This window comes from Microplitis demolitor, chromosome 10 (genome assembly GCF_026212275.2).
Source record: "Microplitis demolitor isolate Queensland-Clemson2020A chromosome 10, iyMicDemo2.1a, whole genome shotgun sequence".
Lineage (NCBI taxonomy): Eukaryota > Metazoa > Arthropoda > Insecta > Hymenoptera > Braconidae > Microplitis > Microplitis demolitor.
Window position 1 is genome coordinate 3,317,481 of NC_068554.1, and position 17,481 is coordinate 3,334,961.

At 31.5% G+C, this 17,481-nt stretch overlaps 3 protein-coding genes across 5 annotated transcripts; 2 read left to right on the top strand and 1 right to left on the bottom strand.

Annotated features, from left to right (window-relative positions):
• The first annotated feature begins 244 nt into the window (after window positions 1-244).
• On the top strand, window positions 245-11,494 carry LOC103569954 (uncharacterized). 3 transcript variants are annotated; one of them, XM_008547519.2, is made up of 17 exons: window positions 248-694; window positions 918-1,068; window positions 1,542-1,697; window positions 2,119-2,268; window positions 2,785-3,412; window positions 3,476-3,586; window positions 3,657-3,890; window positions 4,031-4,152; window positions 6,029-6,723; window positions 7,619-8,055; window positions 8,409-8,611; window positions 9,029-9,059; window positions 9,142-9,282; window positions 9,413-9,642; window positions 9,767-9,878; window positions 10,073-10,455; window positions 11,099-11,494. In XM_008547519.2, the coding sequence occupies exons 1-17, from the start codon at window positions 649-651 to the stop codon at window positions 11,304-11,306; spliced, it is 4,038 nt and encodes a 1,345-aa protein (XP_008545741.1). In that variant the 5' UTR covers window positions 248-648; the 3' UTR covers window positions 11,307-11,494. The 3 variants fall into 3 exon arrangements, with proteins under 3 accessions (XP_053598349.1, XP_008545742.1, XP_008545741.1); XM_008547520.2 differs by lacking the exons at window positions 9,413-9,642; window positions 9,767-9,878 and having other exon boundaries at window positions 247-694; XM_053742374.1 differs by lacking the exons at window positions 9,767-9,878; window positions 10,073-10,455; window positions 11,099-11,494 and having other exon boundaries at window positions 245-694; window positions 9,378-9,541.
• Window positions 11,495-11,968: 474 nt separating this feature from the next.
• Window positions 11,969-16,331, top strand: LOC103569953 (RRP12-like protein). The gene is made up of 3 exons (XM_008547518.3): window positions 11,969-12,241; window positions 12,345-12,490; window positions 12,567-16,331. The coding sequence occupies exons 2-3, from the start codon at window positions 12,355-12,357 to the stop codon at window positions 16,319-16,321; spliced, it is 3,891 nt and encodes a 1,296-aa protein (XP_008545740.1). The 5' UTR covers window positions 11,969-12,241; window positions 12,345-12,354; the 3' UTR covers window positions 16,322-16,331.
• Window positions 16,332-16,403: 72 nt separating this feature from the next.
• Window positions 16,404-17,400, bottom strand: LOC103569951 (glutaredoxin-3). The gene is made up of 2 exons (XM_008547516.3): window positions 17,255-17,400; window positions 16,404-17,187 (listed from the first exon to the last, which is right to left on the bottom strand). The coding sequence occupies exons 1-2, from the start codon at window positions 17,302-17,304 to the stop codon at window positions 16,551-16,553; spliced, it is 687 nt and encodes a 228-aa protein (XP_008545738.1). The 5' UTR covers window positions 17,305-17,400; the 3' UTR covers window positions 16,404-16,550.
• Window positions 17,401-17,481: the final 81 nt, after the last annotated feature.

A 17,481-nucleotide genomic window follows, 5' to 3' on the forward strand; every position in this document is an offset into this window, starting at 1 on the left:
CTAAACATTTATTGTTTATCTCTAATTACAAACATCTATTTATTTATCATAGAATTTTAAAGATCCTAATGAAAACTCATATATTAGTTTTAAGTTATATATATTTAAGATAACTTTTATATATAACAAAATACACTAACAGATAACTTTTAACCTAAAGTAAAATATTTATAACTTCTAATCACTATAATTTATTTTTAAAATTAAAAATTCGCGGGAAATATTTAAAATTTTAAATTCCGCTTAAAATAAAAAGATTTTATAAATTATATGTCAAGTTGTTTTTTCCCGGGTTATTATGAATATAAAGTTGTCGAGAATCGATTTTGAACAATCGATATATCGAAGTTCGATATAAAACCTACAATCATAATCGCACATTTACGCGGGCCAGCTAAAGACGTTTTATCCTTGAAGAGATGTAAACAAGCTTTATTTATTCAATTTATTGTGTACTTATAAAAAAATCTATACTTTACAACATGTGTAATTACAATTAAAGTTTTTTTTAAAATTAAATTAAACAAATTTATTATTCTAGTTTAATAATAATATAAATAATTTAAAATAATAAAATAAAATTTAAAATTTAATGACCTCTTGACTCCGATAAGTGAAACCGGCATTTTTTCGATATCTGTTGTCATCATGAATAATAAATTACTAAACACCGACAATATATTTACAGACGATGGTAAGTGTCAAAATTAAAATATTTTATTTTACTTGCTTGTTATCTAAGAATATTAATTTTAAATGTCAATAAATGAAATTTATATTTAAACTACGATACTTCAAAAAAAGAAACACCTGTATACCAAGACCTGTCATACCCAATATAAATTACATAAATAAAACAATTAATAAATTTATCAATTAATCCGTATAAATTATAATATATTATATTTTTACTTCAGATATACGTAAAGTTGTTATGAATAGCATAGCTTCTTCACCAACTGTCTCATCAACCGCATCGTCTGATTCTGTATCACCAAACAAACCTTTTAATGTTTCGATTCACTCGTGCATCGCATATCTTCGTTTCAAAATGCCACCAAATTTACCGTAAATATTTATATCCACAAATATATGACGCTGAAAGTAGCCGTCATCTCACAATTTTAGTGTTTTTTGATTACCAAGTTGTCTTCAAAAATTTTTAAAAATAAGGTAAAAGACCTAGTACCCGATCTGGGAACTAGTACTCATTTACTTCATATATTTGTATATTTATATTTAGTAAATATATGTGCGACCGGGTACTGGGTCTCTTACCTTTACAAAAAAAAATTTTTTAAAATCTTCACATGTATTTTTTAAAATTGTTGCCTGTCAATTTTTTAAATTTCTGCTACTTTCAGCATCATATGAATATAAGACCCAGTACCGGATCAGGGAACTAGTATATCGCTCATGTATTTACTAAACATAGATATACAAATACATAGAGTGATTGAGTACTTTTCTGATCGGGTACTAGGTCTCACCTTTTACAATAATTATGTTGTATTTTAAAATAAAATAATTAAATTTAATAGAAATGATGACGTCTTGGATAAATTTATAAAGCTCATGAAAGAATGTGCACCGAATGAACGAATCAATTGGAGAAACTTCCGTCAAGCAGCAGACCCATGGATAGCTTCTGTAAAGTCTAAGTGTCCAAGTGGACATAACAAGGAAAATGTCAATAAGTACGTAGTTATTATGGATTATTCGTTACATTGCCAAGAAGTTGATGTTTGGTAAAAATTTTAAAAAACTAATGACTTATATATGGACTTGTTGTAGTATACAATATATAATACATACTATTATTATTATGAGTAGTATTGTTTGCATCAAGGTGATCGTTTGACGATCATTATTTTTGTATAGTCATGACGGTGCCTAGTGCGATAAGCTCTTGGTATCAATTTAACTTGCTGGTATAAGTAATAGTCTACTTTGACAATCATACCAACTGCATGTTACAATTAACACAATGCACTCCACTTATTTTTTTTACATATGTTTTAGTTTTAAGTGATGTAAAGAAGTTTATTTTTATTGTCTTATTTAAATTTTTATTGTTTTTTAAATGAATACGTATCGTTACATATCTGAATGGTCTAGTGGTGACACGGCTGATAGTCCAGATGAAGGGATTACGAGTGACGATCCAGATGTCTTCCATAAGGATTTTAATGATAGTGGAAAATCTTCTGAACTTGTTGAATGCTCTATCGTACCGATAAATAGTATTACCAGTAGTATAGCTAAGGAGTAAGTTATAACTGTTATTAATAAATTATCATATTTTTCTGATTCTAATAGGTTCAAAAAACGCCAAATTAAGATGAAATTTATCAGATATGTTTTAGGGGTGTGCGAATAATTTGAACTTACGAATTATTCGTATCGAATCGAATTGAAGTATTTAATTCAAACTTTGAACTTTCAAATTATTCAAAAATTTACGAATAATCCCAGAGTTTTTTTTTTGCACGATGTAATATTTTTTCCAATAATTTAAATTTTAATCAGAGATAAATAGAGCTCAGATACGAGTCTACGAAAAAATTAATTACGATTACTTTAACAACTGAGTTCTCCATTAAATAAAAATTGATCAGAAATTTCTCGATTCAAATCGAGTAATTTGAAAAGTTACATCGAATTATTTAAAAATTCGATTCGAACACGATTCGCACATCCCTAATATATATTTTAAATAAATACTTTCCGGTTGCGGTCGTTAGGTTTTTTTTTTTTTAACAATAATTATATATATTTTTATAGATGTAGTAAAGTCGGTGTATCAACAAAACTGCCGCGTGAAACTGATATAGAAAATGCAACAGAAGTTGAACTTCTTCGTAAACGTGTTTATCAGTATGAAAAAGACAATGCGTGGCTACGCGATGAGTTAATAAAATCCGAAGACTCAGCGAATAGTTACAAGCAATTATTTTATTCGTTTCGTCAAAAATACGACCGTCGTAATGAGCAGTACAGACATTTGGAACGTGAAAATGATGAGAAAAAAGAATTAATTGATAGTATGAAAAAAGAACAAGAATATTGTCAGATTTCACTTGGAAAATGGGAAAAAGAGCGTAAAAGTTTTGTTGAAAAAATAGAAACTGATAAACAGAATTTTGAAAATTTTAAAATTAAGTATGATAAAGCCGTTAGTGATAAAAAAGAATTTTATAAGCAATTGACTATTTGCCGCAGTAAATTTAAAGAAAAAGAAGTCGAGTGTAATATTATTCAGAATAAATTAACTCAAGTGAAACAAGAGCTTGCAAATCTTGAAGATTATTATGAAAAAACTGTAAGTCAGCTACAAGAACAGAATGAAGATTTGAAAAGGAAAAATTTTAAATTAGAATTGAAATCAAGTGACGGCAAACCACTTAGTGAGGTAAATTAATTTTAATTAATTTTTAAAAATAATATAATTGATAAAAAATTTTTAATATTGCAGTTGCATTCAATACCATCGGCAATTAATTTAAATATTTCTTCTGACCATTCACCAGATATTAATTTCAATAATCCATCATCAGATTCATTGTACGATGAATTAAAAGCTTCCGTAAGTTATTTAACAAAAAATTAACCGGCTAATAATTAATTAGTTTAATTAATTAAATTAATTTTTGCAGGGATTTTTGCCAGATGTTTCGTATGAAAATTCTAAAATCCGAGAACTCGAAGAAGAATTAGATTGGCATGATGAGAAAGCTCGGGACGGAATAGATAAAATCGAAAGCTTAATTAAATATTTAATAGAGAAAAAAATGACAATCAACGATAGTCGACAGCTGTGTAGAGCATCGAGTCTGCAAACAAAATATATTATAATTTTGCTAGACAAGATTTCACAGTTATCAGAGGCTGTAAGTCATGTACACATTTGCTTCAGTAAATATTTGAAAAAATAACTATCGGCATTATGATTAACGTCAGAGATAAATTATTTGTTATGGAGATATTTTTGACCTGTCACAATATATTGTAAATAATTTAATGATTTTAGGTAATAGATGCATTCCAAAAAGAGTTAACTAGTGAAATAAGTTGTCAAGTATCAGCAGATCCACTGGTCCATCAAAATTTTAAAGAATTTCATATTTTAACTTTTGAAAATTTATTAAATACGTGAGTATGGTTTATTAAAATTAATCATATTAAGTTTGATATTTTTTTTATTAGCGATTAAATTTTTTTGTAAGCGAAAAAAAAAGATTTCATAAAATACAAAATTTTCTAAAATAATTTTTTCCCGAGTGTATGGAAAATTTTTTGAAATCATCTTCTCATTAGCGCTTCTTTGATACTTCGTAATGAAAACGATGAATATCTGGTTCGAATAAAAATTTTCCATTAGAAGATATAACAAAGATCAAAGAATATTATCATAAAAATAGAAACGTCGCAGGTTGCGCCGATCATTTTCATTTGTAAAACTAACGTACGTAAGTTATGCGACGTAAAAATAACCATGGTGGCCTTCGAAATCTCGGGTTAACTTGAGAATTACGTTGGTTGACCTGATTGCACGAGTTTTTATATTCAACTTTTTTTTTTTAAATTTTATTTTAACATTCTATGACCTCCCACAGCCTCTTTAAAAACTATATTTAAAGGACTTAAATAAAAAATAAATAAAATCAAAACTGACTTTTAAAAATTCCACTCGGACTTATGCATCAGCATAAACAACAACTACAATAATATCATAAATTGTTTATTCAATTCACGTTGCAGCTTACAACTTGCCCAGCTACTGCATTTTCCCTGGAAACTTTAGACTAAAATTAAATATTATTATCAATTTTTTTATATTAAATTTTGGAGTACGACAATTGTCTCCCTTTCACATTCGCTAAATCGAAAATTATTTACTGCAAGACTTGAGCAGCTAAACTGGTTATCCTCGCTCGTGACCCCGTATTAGTCTATCCGACATCAACTTCCTCAAATCGGATTTAATCGAGTTCAATATAAACCAGATCACCAAAGTTTTTAAGCTCCAGGTTCCATGGATTTACAAACTATAGTTAATAGACATTAGACTTAAATCTTAATCGACAAGAATAGTCACAGGTTTAAAACTGATAAATATGATCATCAGTATAATACTTAAATACTCTTTAGCTCCGCATGCGTTTGCATTCGATCCCCTCTTTTTATCATACACATCTCTATCGCTCTCCTTCTCTGGCGATCTCTTCTTTTAGGAAATATTGTCATACCGTGTTCAATGTTCTCGGTAAACCGTGATCGTTAGTTATCATACCTTGCGTACTATAATATTTCATTTCTTCATATCATTTAAATTTAAAAAAAAAAACTAGTTACAAAAAAATTTATCTTGTCATTACGAGTGCACTGAAAACTATAATTTTACTTAATTCATCTAATAATTTATTTATGACGTGATTACTCGGTTATTTATCTGAATTAGTGTTCGCAGCTATATAATTTCTTTGGCTAAAAAAAAAATTATCTAATGACTATTAATATTAATAAAGAAAAAAAAACTATCCTGATTTATCAACTCTTTAAATTGAATAAATTATCAAGTGTATTGTAATTTTTAAAAATTACTTTACGGATAAAATAACATAACATAACTGTGAATTGTCGTTGGTAATTGTTAAAAATTTAACATTTTAATTGTTTAAATATAATTAACTTCTAAACTGGACATTGCAATGCCAGTTACTAATTGAGCTCACATTCCTCGACACTGATTGTTTATACAATTAAAAATCAAGGTCTCCTTGTCATTACAAGCTACAACTCGATCAATGGTTTTATTACCTTCTACATAACAGACAACTGTTTCTATATCCCCGATTATTCGCGTCATTATCATTTTAATGTCGAGCAGATTTGTATCAGAGTTACTCGTGATGAACGCGAGTAAGGTGATTTTACATACGCGTTAATTATTATTATATTTAAAAGTGACAATTTACATTTTAATTTAAAAAAATATTTTATAAATTTAAATAATTTTTTTTTTTAGGGATTCATCAAGTGGAGACATTAAGGATAATCCGCCTTCGTTACATTTCACAAGCGCATTTGAATCAAAAATAGTTTCACGTCCCGCAGTCGCTTTTGATGAGGCTAAAAAAAAAAGTAAATTAGTTGTAAATAAAACGCGTATTGTAAATAATCCGTCAGATATTTTAATATCAAAAAAAAATTTGTTATCAAAAAATACTGAATGGAGTCCAATTATTTGTAACACGCCGATAATGACTGAGAAAAGTTTGCCGCGAAGAAAAATCGGTGTATTTGCTCGCAGCAGTGATTTGGATAAAATACTAGAGTCGCAAACGTCTGGTGAAAATTTTACCAGCAGTACTCCAGTCGCTGATCCTATTCCTGAATCAACTACTTATCGGACGACTGAAGACTGCAGCGATTCATCGGGTAATTTGTCCCAGTCTCAGCTACAAACTTCTTTGGAAGATAATGCCGATGATTGTCGTGAATCAACTTCTTCGGTTATAAATAATCAAGTGAATTTTAATATTGCCCCGGCTAAATTTAATTTTTCATCTTCGAGAGTCACGGAAGAGCATCCAGTGTCTAATGATCGCTTGGCGGTAACAGATAGCGATACCACTCAGTTTAATTCACTTGGTATTGAAAAAAAATATATAGAGAGCTCAACGCCCATATCTGATGATGAAACCAATAATTTAGCAAAAGGTAAATTAATTTATATTTCAAAATTAGTGAAAAAAAAAAAAAAAAAAAAATTAACATTAAATGCATGTGTATTTTTTAAGGCAGTAGTGTCGGAACAGGAATTAAATTTTTAAAAAGCTGCAGAGAAAATATAAATTTTATAAAACCTGTAATTTCTTATGTGCCTCGATATCAAATGTATGAAAATTTTAATTTTAAATTTTCTGTAGCTCTTCATAAATTTAATTAGATATTTTTCTTATCACCATCTACTAATATTTAAAATTCAATTAAATTCTGAGCGGTAAATTTAAAAGTGAATTTTTTATAAAATTTTAATTCGCTAGAGAAAAAAAAATCTGTATATTTTTTAAACAGATTTATAATAAATATATAAAGCTACATTTTGTAACTATCGTAATATTTAATAATTTGACGAGTACACTAAAAAATTAGCGGAATGAACGCGAATTGAATCTCGAGTAAACTCAGAGTGGGTGACTTTATTTTATTTAATTTCCTCGGAGTAAAATTCATTCCAAAGGGGAGTTTATTTTAATATTAAAACTCCGAATAGTTAAGTCGGATTGAAATAAAATCCATAATCACTCCGGTCACTCCTAATTTCTTAGTATGTTCCCAAAATACCAGTTCAAAAATTCATATATTTTTTTTTTACTGATTGCATTAATCGGGTTTAAAGATGAACACGACCAATAAAATAATTTAATATCAATTTAAAAATAAAAACAGTGATGGAAAAATGAATTTGTCGTCATTAAATCCATAGAATTGTTTTATAAACGACCCCAAGTAATTTAATTACCAAGTAATGAAATTAAATTTAATTGATTCCAAGTACTAAACAAATATGTCCAAAGAAGTAAATTTTTTAAATGGGCATTTATTTGAACAGGAAGCGCATCAATGGAAAAAGGATTGAAAAATGTCACGTGGACGATTAAATCAGATATTAGTTCCGAAGCTCAGCAGCAGTTTAATTACAATAATAATAAATGCGACATTTATGCAGTAAATGAAAACGTCGCTGTCGAATCAGCTGCAGTCACACTCGCAATGTCGAGTGGTGAGGACAGCTCGGATTCATCAGACAGTGATTCGGCGATTACTTGTGATAATAAAAACAATGAAAACGATAACAATATTAACTCAAAAAATATTATTGTAAATCATCAGCACAAACAAACACATGAGTCATTCAATACGGATAAATTATCCCACGTAGACGAATCCCTTCAAGTACTTTCGAGTCCACTGAAAAATAATTCATCAAATGGAGCGAATAAAATTAATGATAAAACATTTACTTACAAACCTGCAGTTAAACGCGAGGTAAATATTTTTTATTTTTTTTTTCTTTTGTTATTATTATTATTACTTTGTTACTCTACATTATTATAGTGACGCGATTAACTGACGTTGATTAATTTGTACTTGAAATCATTTGAGTTTATTTTGCACGCTAATTAAAATATGATTGCAATAGAAATTTTAATTAAATCGATTTATTAAAATTATATATATTTGTCTTTTGATAAATACATGATCACATATGTCACGAGCATAATTCAACTTGACTTTTATAAATCTAAAAATAATTTTTAAAAATGTCTTTTATAAATACATACATATATTAATAATAATCATTTATCTAAATATATATATTTTATTTCTATGGATTTCAGATACTGCCAATTATGAAAAGATCGAGGTCAGAGAGTGAAAACCTTGGATGTGGTCACGAAAGTAATCTCTATATTTGTGATGTGGAAAAACCCAAAAAAAATTTTAACTATCAGGAATTTAAATTAACTGTTTTTCCGAGTCTCACGGATTTTCGTTTACAAGAATCGGGAATCGCTCATCTATCAGATACTGATGACTTTGAGTAAAAATAATTCATATTTATTTATCTGATAACTAAACAAAAAAATTATACTGAGTTAGCCGATGTCTCATAAGTTTTGGAGTTTTTTAAAAATGATAAATTTAAAAAAAAAAAGTATTTCAGAAAATTGCACCTATAGCTTTTTTAATTTTCTACATGTGCATATTTTTAGTTTTTTTTTTTTTTTTCTAAACAAATCTTTTGAATAAAAAATCCCAAAATTTTTAATTGTCTGCTAACCAGGATCATAAAAAAAAGAATTTGGCGCCAAAAATTTTTAATTTTTAATCAGTGCTAAAAGAATTTTTGTTTTTAAATCATAATGCAAAATATGTCTTGCGTCAATATATATATTTTTTCTGTGTAGTTATTCCTCATATATGTTAATTAATTACTCGATCAAAATTATTTTTCTAGAGAAAAAGATTTAGTCGAAGGTGAATTGGAGGTAATAATTTTTTTTTCTTTATTATTAGTCTTGAATTACTATAAATACTTATATTTACTATAAATATATATAAATATTCTAGCGAAAATACGTAGCATTTTCTCTCGGGCTCTGTACCGACAGATTGACACTGTCACGTAGAAAAACGTTATCCCAACGGCGACGTGATCAAACAGAACGTAATCTCGCTAATGAAGTGACAAGGATGCAGCAAAGTATTGAGGCAAGTATAAACCATAACTATATTTATATATATTTAAAATATATAATATATAATTTAACATTGCAAAGATATACTTGTATATAATATATAAAAAGGCAAACAAAAATGGACAACGTATTAAACTCATCAGGAACTCGCGCCATTGTGCTTTGATAGTGAGACAATTGATAGGATAGAACGTGCGAGGAATCAAATTGAAATAATAGCCCAGTGTGCACGTAAAGTGTCCTGTGCTGCCGAAACACTTGGAGCTATCCAGCAGGAGTCCAGAATTTCTCGGGCTATTCATCTCGCCGATAGATACTTGAGGATGCTGCGTACCCGGTGCGAAAAACTTGACCGCGATCTAGCAGAATCTAAGTGAGAGTCTGAGTAATTGAACAAACTCTTGCTTATTATCCCGTTTATTTTTCCCCTCACCTGCTATATTATTTTTTTTTTTTTTACACTCGGAAGAACTTTTATTACTCAATTCTTCTTATAGGCGAATCCTAGCAGACAATAATATTATTATTGATGAAAACAATGGGGAAAACGGTGAAGAGTTGACTGCAATTCGTTACCGTGGATTACCATCAACTACCAATCGTACAATGGTGCGAATAAATATCAATAATATATTTTCTCTTCATATTTATAGCTAACTAATTGCTTCTGCCATCTAACAGTTTTACTAATTTATTTTACTTAACTCTTTACTGATGCCTTTGCTGATTTTTTTAAATTTTCAACGCGAGTTAATTTACTGTCTAATTATTTTTAAATAACAATAAATTTTTATTGACGATAGATCGCTAGGAGACGAGCGAGTATAGCGACGATCTTCCGACCTATTGGAATTGGTCAAGATGTAATGAAAGATGGAATCAAACAGCGGAATTCAGTGACAGGACGTGTGACAGTAAGGCGGCCTTCGTTGTCGGAGTCTCAGCGATGGGAAGTTGAGAAGTTAATTCGTACGGAAAGTTCTAATTCCGTGGGGGAGCTTCATGAGATATTTGAACATGCCGAGTCCCGTCGAAACTCAAAGGAAGAAAACAGAATTATTACACCCGTTCAAGTCAATAATAATTCCGAGGGCAGTTTAGCGCTTCCACAAACTGAATCCTGTAATAGTCAAGAAGAAACGGCTGTCGCTGTGACATCCGACCAACAAACTCTTCAAAGTTCTAGGTTTTTTATTTTATTATTTATGACCTATATCTATATATTGTATTGTAAATAATTAAGGTCATTATCAGACAGTCCCCTCTCACTTTTTAAAAATTTTCAATGACAATTGTCATAAGCGTATCAAAATTTTATCAATTTTTGAAAATTCTAATTATACTATCACGATTTTACTGAAATTTATTTTCTAAATTGAACTCTAAATTGACATCAACTGTTAGTAATTTTTTTTTAAATCTACATCTCAGTGAAATTACAACCACGTTGTCTTTTTTTGCAATTAATACATTAATTTTTTGTTAATTACTGCTGAAGCCCATTATCTCGGAACTTCCCCTGAATCTTTACCCCCATTAAAAGCTAAGCTGTCTCCCACCCGATGCTATACATTTGTATGGCTGTGTAAATTTTAATATGCATCATCATGTAGATGTAGAGCGCATGCGTCATAATTTACTTTTTAAAAAAGAAGGGGCATCCGTTAACTCGGAAATTCCAAGAAATTTTCACTCCTCTGTAGATTACTGTCTGAGTTAATGGAATTTGACTGTATGACATTGAAAATTTTTAAAAAGTGGGGGTGGTGCACTGTCTGATAATGATCTTAATATTTAATAACTAATAATTATTTTATGAAACTAAACAGAATATCTCGGATGTTATTTACGTCAGCGAATCAACCAATGACCTGGCGTACGTTACTCTGGTGTATAACGATCTCATTTTTAATTGGCTTCTTTATGAAAGACGTCGTTTCTCTGAGACCATACGATGGACCTCTTCGTTGGTCGTCATTTCAAGAGTTTATTGGGCGCCATGAAAAAGTTAAAAATACTGCAGCGTTACCTCTTTAAAAATTTTTGAATAAAAATTAATAACATTGCTGTCTAATTATAAAATCTCTGATATTTTGATATATTTATATATTGTAAAAATTGTTATATTAATATTAATATTGTAAATGCGAATCTGTAATTTTTGTTTAATTTAATTTAACTATTTTTAAATGCTGGCTCATTTTATTATTGTTAAATATTTTATTTCTGCGTTTAGAATTGAATTTATTATTAAAAATTATATATCAGTCTTTATAAGATTTTAATAATATATTTTATTTTAAACTTGCCTTCAATTTACAATTTAGTTTTTTTTTTTTTTTTTTTTTTTTTTTCATGCAAAAAAAAACTTTAATTTATTTATTAAAACTCTCAAGAATAATTATATGTAATAAATTATTCATAATTCATTATTGTAATTTTATATTACATATTAATTGAATAAGTATTAGATTTTTTATAAAAACTGAGTTTGCACTGTCGCGCATGCGCAGTAATAATGATTGTAGAAAAAATCAATTAGTGTGAAGTAGGTGACAATTGTCAATTTTTTTAATTTTTAAAAAAGCGAACTAAATACAAATCAAATAAAATTTTAAAATACGCGCTTGTAGAATTTGAAAATCAGTAATTGCATTTTTTAAATTTTTATATTTTTAATTGTTTGTCGTTTATTTGTAATTGAAAACTTGTCAAATCTGCTACATTCACACCCATGAAAGTGGGAGAAAAGATCGGACTCGACTATATCGACATTTTTTTTAACCTCTCGCCTTATAATCCATCACAATAACTGAGTACCCACGTGGTCTTGTTCTCCGAGCTGATAGAAATGCACATTTGTATTAATTATTACATATTTTTGTTAAAACAGTAATGTTTTTATAAATTTAAACAAATAAAAATAATTTCATATTTTGACTACCAATTTTCACTGCTGTAAAAAATCAAAGGTAAGTTTTGTTGAATTTAATAAATTTTTTAGGTTATAAATTATCATTAAGTTTTTTTTGTAATTTATAAAATTAATTAACAATTTTTATTTAACATTAATAGAAACTTAAAAATGGGAAAAGTGCGTCCACGTGCACCAAGTCGCAAAGGCGCGAAACGTTGGCCAAAAGGTCAAAGTTCAAACTCGAATCCTGAGACTAAAAAATATCGTAATCAAGCTAGAACAGGATTCGGCCACTCAAATTCCGGTAAAAAAAACTGACATTTATAATTAAAATTTTTAAATACTTTATTTTTAATTAATCAAATCATTTTTAAAATCAGAGTCTAGTCGTCTTACGACTGATGCTGTCAAAAGACTGGATGCTCTTCAGGGACTGGATCCTTCAGAGAAAATAGAAGTAGACGATGACGAAATGTCAACAGCTGATACATTCAAAACATTTAACACGTATGCCAGTACCTATAGCAACTGCTCCAACGTTTCATTCAGTCGTTTTCTTAATCACTTTCAATCATCATCATTGCTGCACAAAGAAATGTTGGCTATTCTAGCAGCAGTAACTGAAATAATAAAAGAAAACGGAGGAACAGAATCATCAACTGAATACTATGCCGCACTTATGATAACTCTCGAGAAAGCTACATCAGAAGATAGCATCGCAGCTATTTTATCACTACTAGGAATGGGTCTAAAAACAGTTCCCAAGAACGTTCTCAAAGCCCAGTTCGGTCAAGCAAGCCAAGTGTTCATTACAATTCTCCAAAACTACGCTGACAGTGAGAACTTTTTAATTCTCCGTCACTGCATCGGGTGTTTATCAGTTCTGATGCGAGCTCAAGAGCCAGCCATGTGGTCCAACTCATCAACATTGCAAATACTGAATGGCGTCTTGGCATTTACCACCCACTCAAAGCCGAAAGTCCGCAAAGCAGCTCAGCACGCTGTCTGTGCAATTTTAAAAGGCAGCGAATTAATGAAAGCTGAAAATCCACCGGCTTATCACCCAGCAGCACCAGAAGTTGCCAAGCACTGTCTCAAACAATTCGAAGACGCGGGTAAACCTGGTACCATCACATCAACTCTCCACATTCTAACTCTGCTAAAAGATATAATTCACCAGCTGCCCAAGTCATACGTCAAATCAATCTGCGAAGGTCTTCTTCGTATCATGACTTTGAATAATGTACTGGTGACATCTTGCTGTCTCCAAACATTCCACAGTCTTTTTATATCAAGACCAACTGAAGCTATTTTACCACCAGAATTAAATGCGCAGATAATAAACGCACTGTATGATTACCAACCAGCACCTGGAGACACTCAGCCAACCCTAGCATGGCTCGCTGTTATGCAAGAAGCTCATGCAAATCTTGTAAAAAAAGATCTCGATCTCTGCGCGAAAAACATTCACCGTATTATTGATAAATCGACAGAGCTCTGGCTGTCAGATAAAACCGAAATAATAACCGCTGCTTCTCATACTATCAAATCACTTCTCCAACTCTGCTTGGGACCTCTCTGCGAAAGTGATAAAACAGCGGTCAAGTATCACGATACCATAAATCGAATCGTACAGTCAGTACGACTAGGAATGAAGTATCAGTATCATTTAGCTTGGCACCATGTACTCCATTTGCTGGCTGTACTTTTCCAAGTCGCTGGCGCTAAATGTCAACGCGAATTGCTGCCTATTTTATCGGATCTCGCTGAATTAAGGGATACTCATAAATTTACATACAACTCCGAAGTCGAGTATGCAGTTGGCGCTGCGGTAAAAGCAATGGGTCCTGAAATAGTTCTGGCTAAAATTTCTCTGGTGAATGCCAACGGAGTTGACTTGACAAGAAGTTGGCTCTTGCCTGTATTGAAAGACTGCGTCAGCAGCGCGCCCTTGTCTTACTTTATTAAATTCATGGTACCACTGGCTGATATTTGCGATAAAAAAAGCAAAGAATTGAAAGCTAAAAATGACGGTATCGGATCACACAGTTACGAATTATTGAATTCGCAAATCTGGTCTCTGTTACCAAACTTTTGTAATGACCCGCCAGATATTAAAGACAATTTTAAAGATATCGCTCGACTTCTTGGATTGGCTATAAGTTATAAAAAAGATCTCAGAATATCTGTAATGACTTCATTGCGTAAATTAATTACGCGGTCTGTTCAAAATAAAAAGGAACAAGACATCGCTGAGTTATCGAAGTTTGCCAAAAATTATCTGCCACTCTTGTTTACACTATACACGACAATACCAAATGGTACAGACGAAGAAGGCCACCGTCTTGCTGCATTTGACACAATAAAAGTTTACTTGACGATAACACCACCAGAGATTTGCAAAGAATTACTTGACAAGTCAGTAAGCAAAATGGAATCTTCAGAAACTGATGACTTTACCAAACAAGCAGTCTTCGACTTGATAAGAGTTTTAGTTCAATTCACCAGTCGTGATAATCTCCAAGAGCTGTACAACAAATGCACGGTCTTATTTATGAGCAACAAGCAGCCGAAGGAACAGAAAAAAGCCTACAGATTTTTGGAAGAAATTCTTGGAAGTGATAAAGAAATTTGCAAGGAATTTATTGAAGAGCAACGCAAAGCAATTCAGAAAACTTTGATTAAAGCAGCCACTAGTGTCTGTACCATCAGCAAAGGATCTAGATTACGTTGCATTGATTACTTGGTAAAGAGTAATCCTCAGTTGGAGAAGACGAAATTCCTTGAAGCCATCGTACCGGAAGTAGTAATGTGCGTTAAAGAGTTGAACGAAAAATGCCGCACGACTGCCTACCAACTGCTGAATGACATCGCTGATAAATTAATGGGCAATGGTGACAGCTTTGACGAGTACATTCAAATAATTGTCGCGGGCTTAGGAAGCACTCCAGCTTTTATCAACGCGACGCTGCTGAGTTTGGCGAGTTTGACTTACAAGTACACTGGGTGTGTCACGAGAGCTGGAGAAATTCTCGAGCATACTTGCACTCTTTTAACAGGACCGGCTAGAGAAATTGTTTTATCAGCGCTGTGTTATGTCAAAGTATATATATCATCATTCCCAAGGGCAACTATTGGCCCGAATTTGCAGAAAATAATGAAAGGACTTACAGGAATGACCGAAGATTGCAAGCGTCATTTCCGGCAGAAAGTACGTGACATTCTGGTTAAATTGATAAGGAAATTTGGTATTGAACCGGTCGCTGAAATGATTCCGCAGTCTGATGAAATAATGCACAAGAGAATTAAAAATATAAGAAAGATTGAAGCACGTAAACAAAAAGCTAAAGAAGACAATAAATCTAAAGCTGAGGAAAGCGATGAAGAGTTTAATGTCAAGAGAAAACCCAAAAGTATTGAGGAAATACTGGCTGATAGTGACGAAGATTTTGATGACACTGATAATGACGGCGGGGAAAATACTAAAAAGAAACAACCAAAGATTTGGATTAAAGAAAACGAAGATGATATCGTTGACTTTACTGATCCTTCTGCAATGAAAAACATCACGACTACGAAACCTGGACAGGCAAATCCGGAAAAAAAATTAAAAGCGAAAAATCATGGGTTCAAAACTGACGCCAGTGGTCGTTTGATCATCAAAGACAGTGACGATGAGAGTGAAGAAGAAAAAGTTGGTAAAAAGAAGAAACAATTACCGTTCCTTGGTAGTGATTCTGATGATGCTCATGACTCTGATGCTGATGACGATGATGAAGGTGACGAACCTGGGGTGTCTAAGAAAAATCGGAGGAAACGTAAACTCAGCGGAAGCACAGATGCCGGTAGTGTTGCCACCACGAGCAAGTCTGCGTACAAACCCGGTGGGTCTGGAATCCATCGCCCTCTGAAGACACCCAAGATAGATAAAGCTCCTGGTGCTGAGTACAGATCCAAGAAAGCACCTGGTGACATTAAAAAGAAAGGCAAACCGGATCCTTATGCTTATCTTCCTCTGACCCGCGCTTCTTTGAACCGCAGGAAAAAGATGAAAAACGCTAGTAGATTCAAAGGTGTGATATCCGGTGCCAAGAAAGGTGTCAAGGTGGGCAAGAAAGCCAGGCGGAAGATGTAGATTAAGTGTTAATAATTTTAAATTAAGTTAACAAATTTTCTATTATTAATTATATTTAATGGATTTAAAAGTAAAAAGTAAATTAAATTTTTTGGATATTTATTTGACTAATAAATTCAAAAAGTACATTCTAGAATTGAACCCAAGTTAAAAATCAACTCTTGTAATTAAATGTTCAGTAAAATAAAAAAAAATTAAAATAAACAATTAATTATTTACTTGTATATATTTACTTTGACTCTGCTGACTTTTTAGGAAGCATACTCTCTAATTCCCCACTTTCATTCATTTCCTTAACGATATCCAGACCTCCAATCAATTCCCCGTTGATATACAGCTGCGGGTAAGTCGGCCAGTTGCTGAACTTTTTCAGGCCCTCTCTTACGTCATTGTCCTGGAGAATATCAAAGGTCTGGTAGTCGGTATTGAAAGAGTCTAGTACCCCAACTATTGTTCTCGAGAACCCACATCTTGGAGCATCGCGATCTCCCTTCATGAACAGCATGCACGAAGCCTGATTTATTAGTTTCTTCAATCGCTCCTCCAGGTTAACTGGTTCCGTAGTTTCCACCGTCGTGGGTGCTGACGATTTACTAGACAAATACTTTTTTATTTTTTCTCCAATCAACGGGGGATTTACTCCGTCAACTCTGTCTACTTGGTTTGAATTTTTGATCAGCACAACTGTTGGCACAGCTGCTATTTTATACTTAACAGAAATCTCAGGAAGATTTTCAGCTTCGACTTTTCCAAACTTGGCGCCTTTGAAATCATCAACTTCAGCCAAAGTGTCAAATAAATCATTTATTTGCTGACACTGCTCTGCCCAAGGTGCGAAAAAATGTATAACCAACAAATCTTCAGACCTGAAACGGTACGTAGGTTAGGAAATATCAAAATATTTATAAAAGATAGCTTTTACTGTAAACTTACTTGAGAAATTCATTGAAATCATCAGCAGTAATCAGGTTTGATACAGACATTTTTAAATTTAAAATTTTTCGCTCGTTAATTAATGAAGTAAATAAACCGGGAACACAACAAAAATATGTTGGTTATTTTTGTAGTTATATATATGAAGTAATGAGCAATGTGGAGACCTCTATAATAATCAGCAAATCTAATTTACGATCTAAGAGAAATAATTATCGACAAATGTT

Bases quoted from the DNA above. Each gene is read 5' to 3' on its own strand.
- LOC103569954 (XM_008547519.2), top strand. From the start codon at position 649: ATGAATAATAAATTACTAAACACCGACAATATATTTACAGACGATG. The intron at 2,269-2,784 runs GTAAGTTATAAC...ATATTTTTATAG, and splicing joins ACCAGTAGTATAGCTAAGGA to ATGTAGTAAAGTCGGTGTAT. The intron at 3,413-3,475 runs GTAAATTAATTT...TTAATATTGCAG, and splicing joins ACGGCAAACCACTTAGTGAG to TTGCATTCAATACCATCGGC.
- LOC103569953 (XM_008547518.3), top strand. From the start codon at position 12,355: ATGGGAAAAGTGCGTCCACGTGCACCAAGTCGCAAAGGCGCGAAACGT. The intron at 12,491-12,566 runs GTAAAAAAAACT...TTTTAAAATCAG, and splicing joins ATTCGGCCACTCAAATTCCG to AGTCTAGTCGTCTTACGACT.
- LOC103569951 (XM_008547516.3), bottom strand. From the start codon at position 17,304: ATGTCTGTATCAAACCTGATTACTGCTGATGATTTCAATGAATTTCTC. The intron at 17,188-17,254 runs GTAAGTTTACAG...GTACCGTTTCAG, and splicing joins GATTTCAATGAATTTCTCAA to GTCTGAAGATTTGTTGGTTA.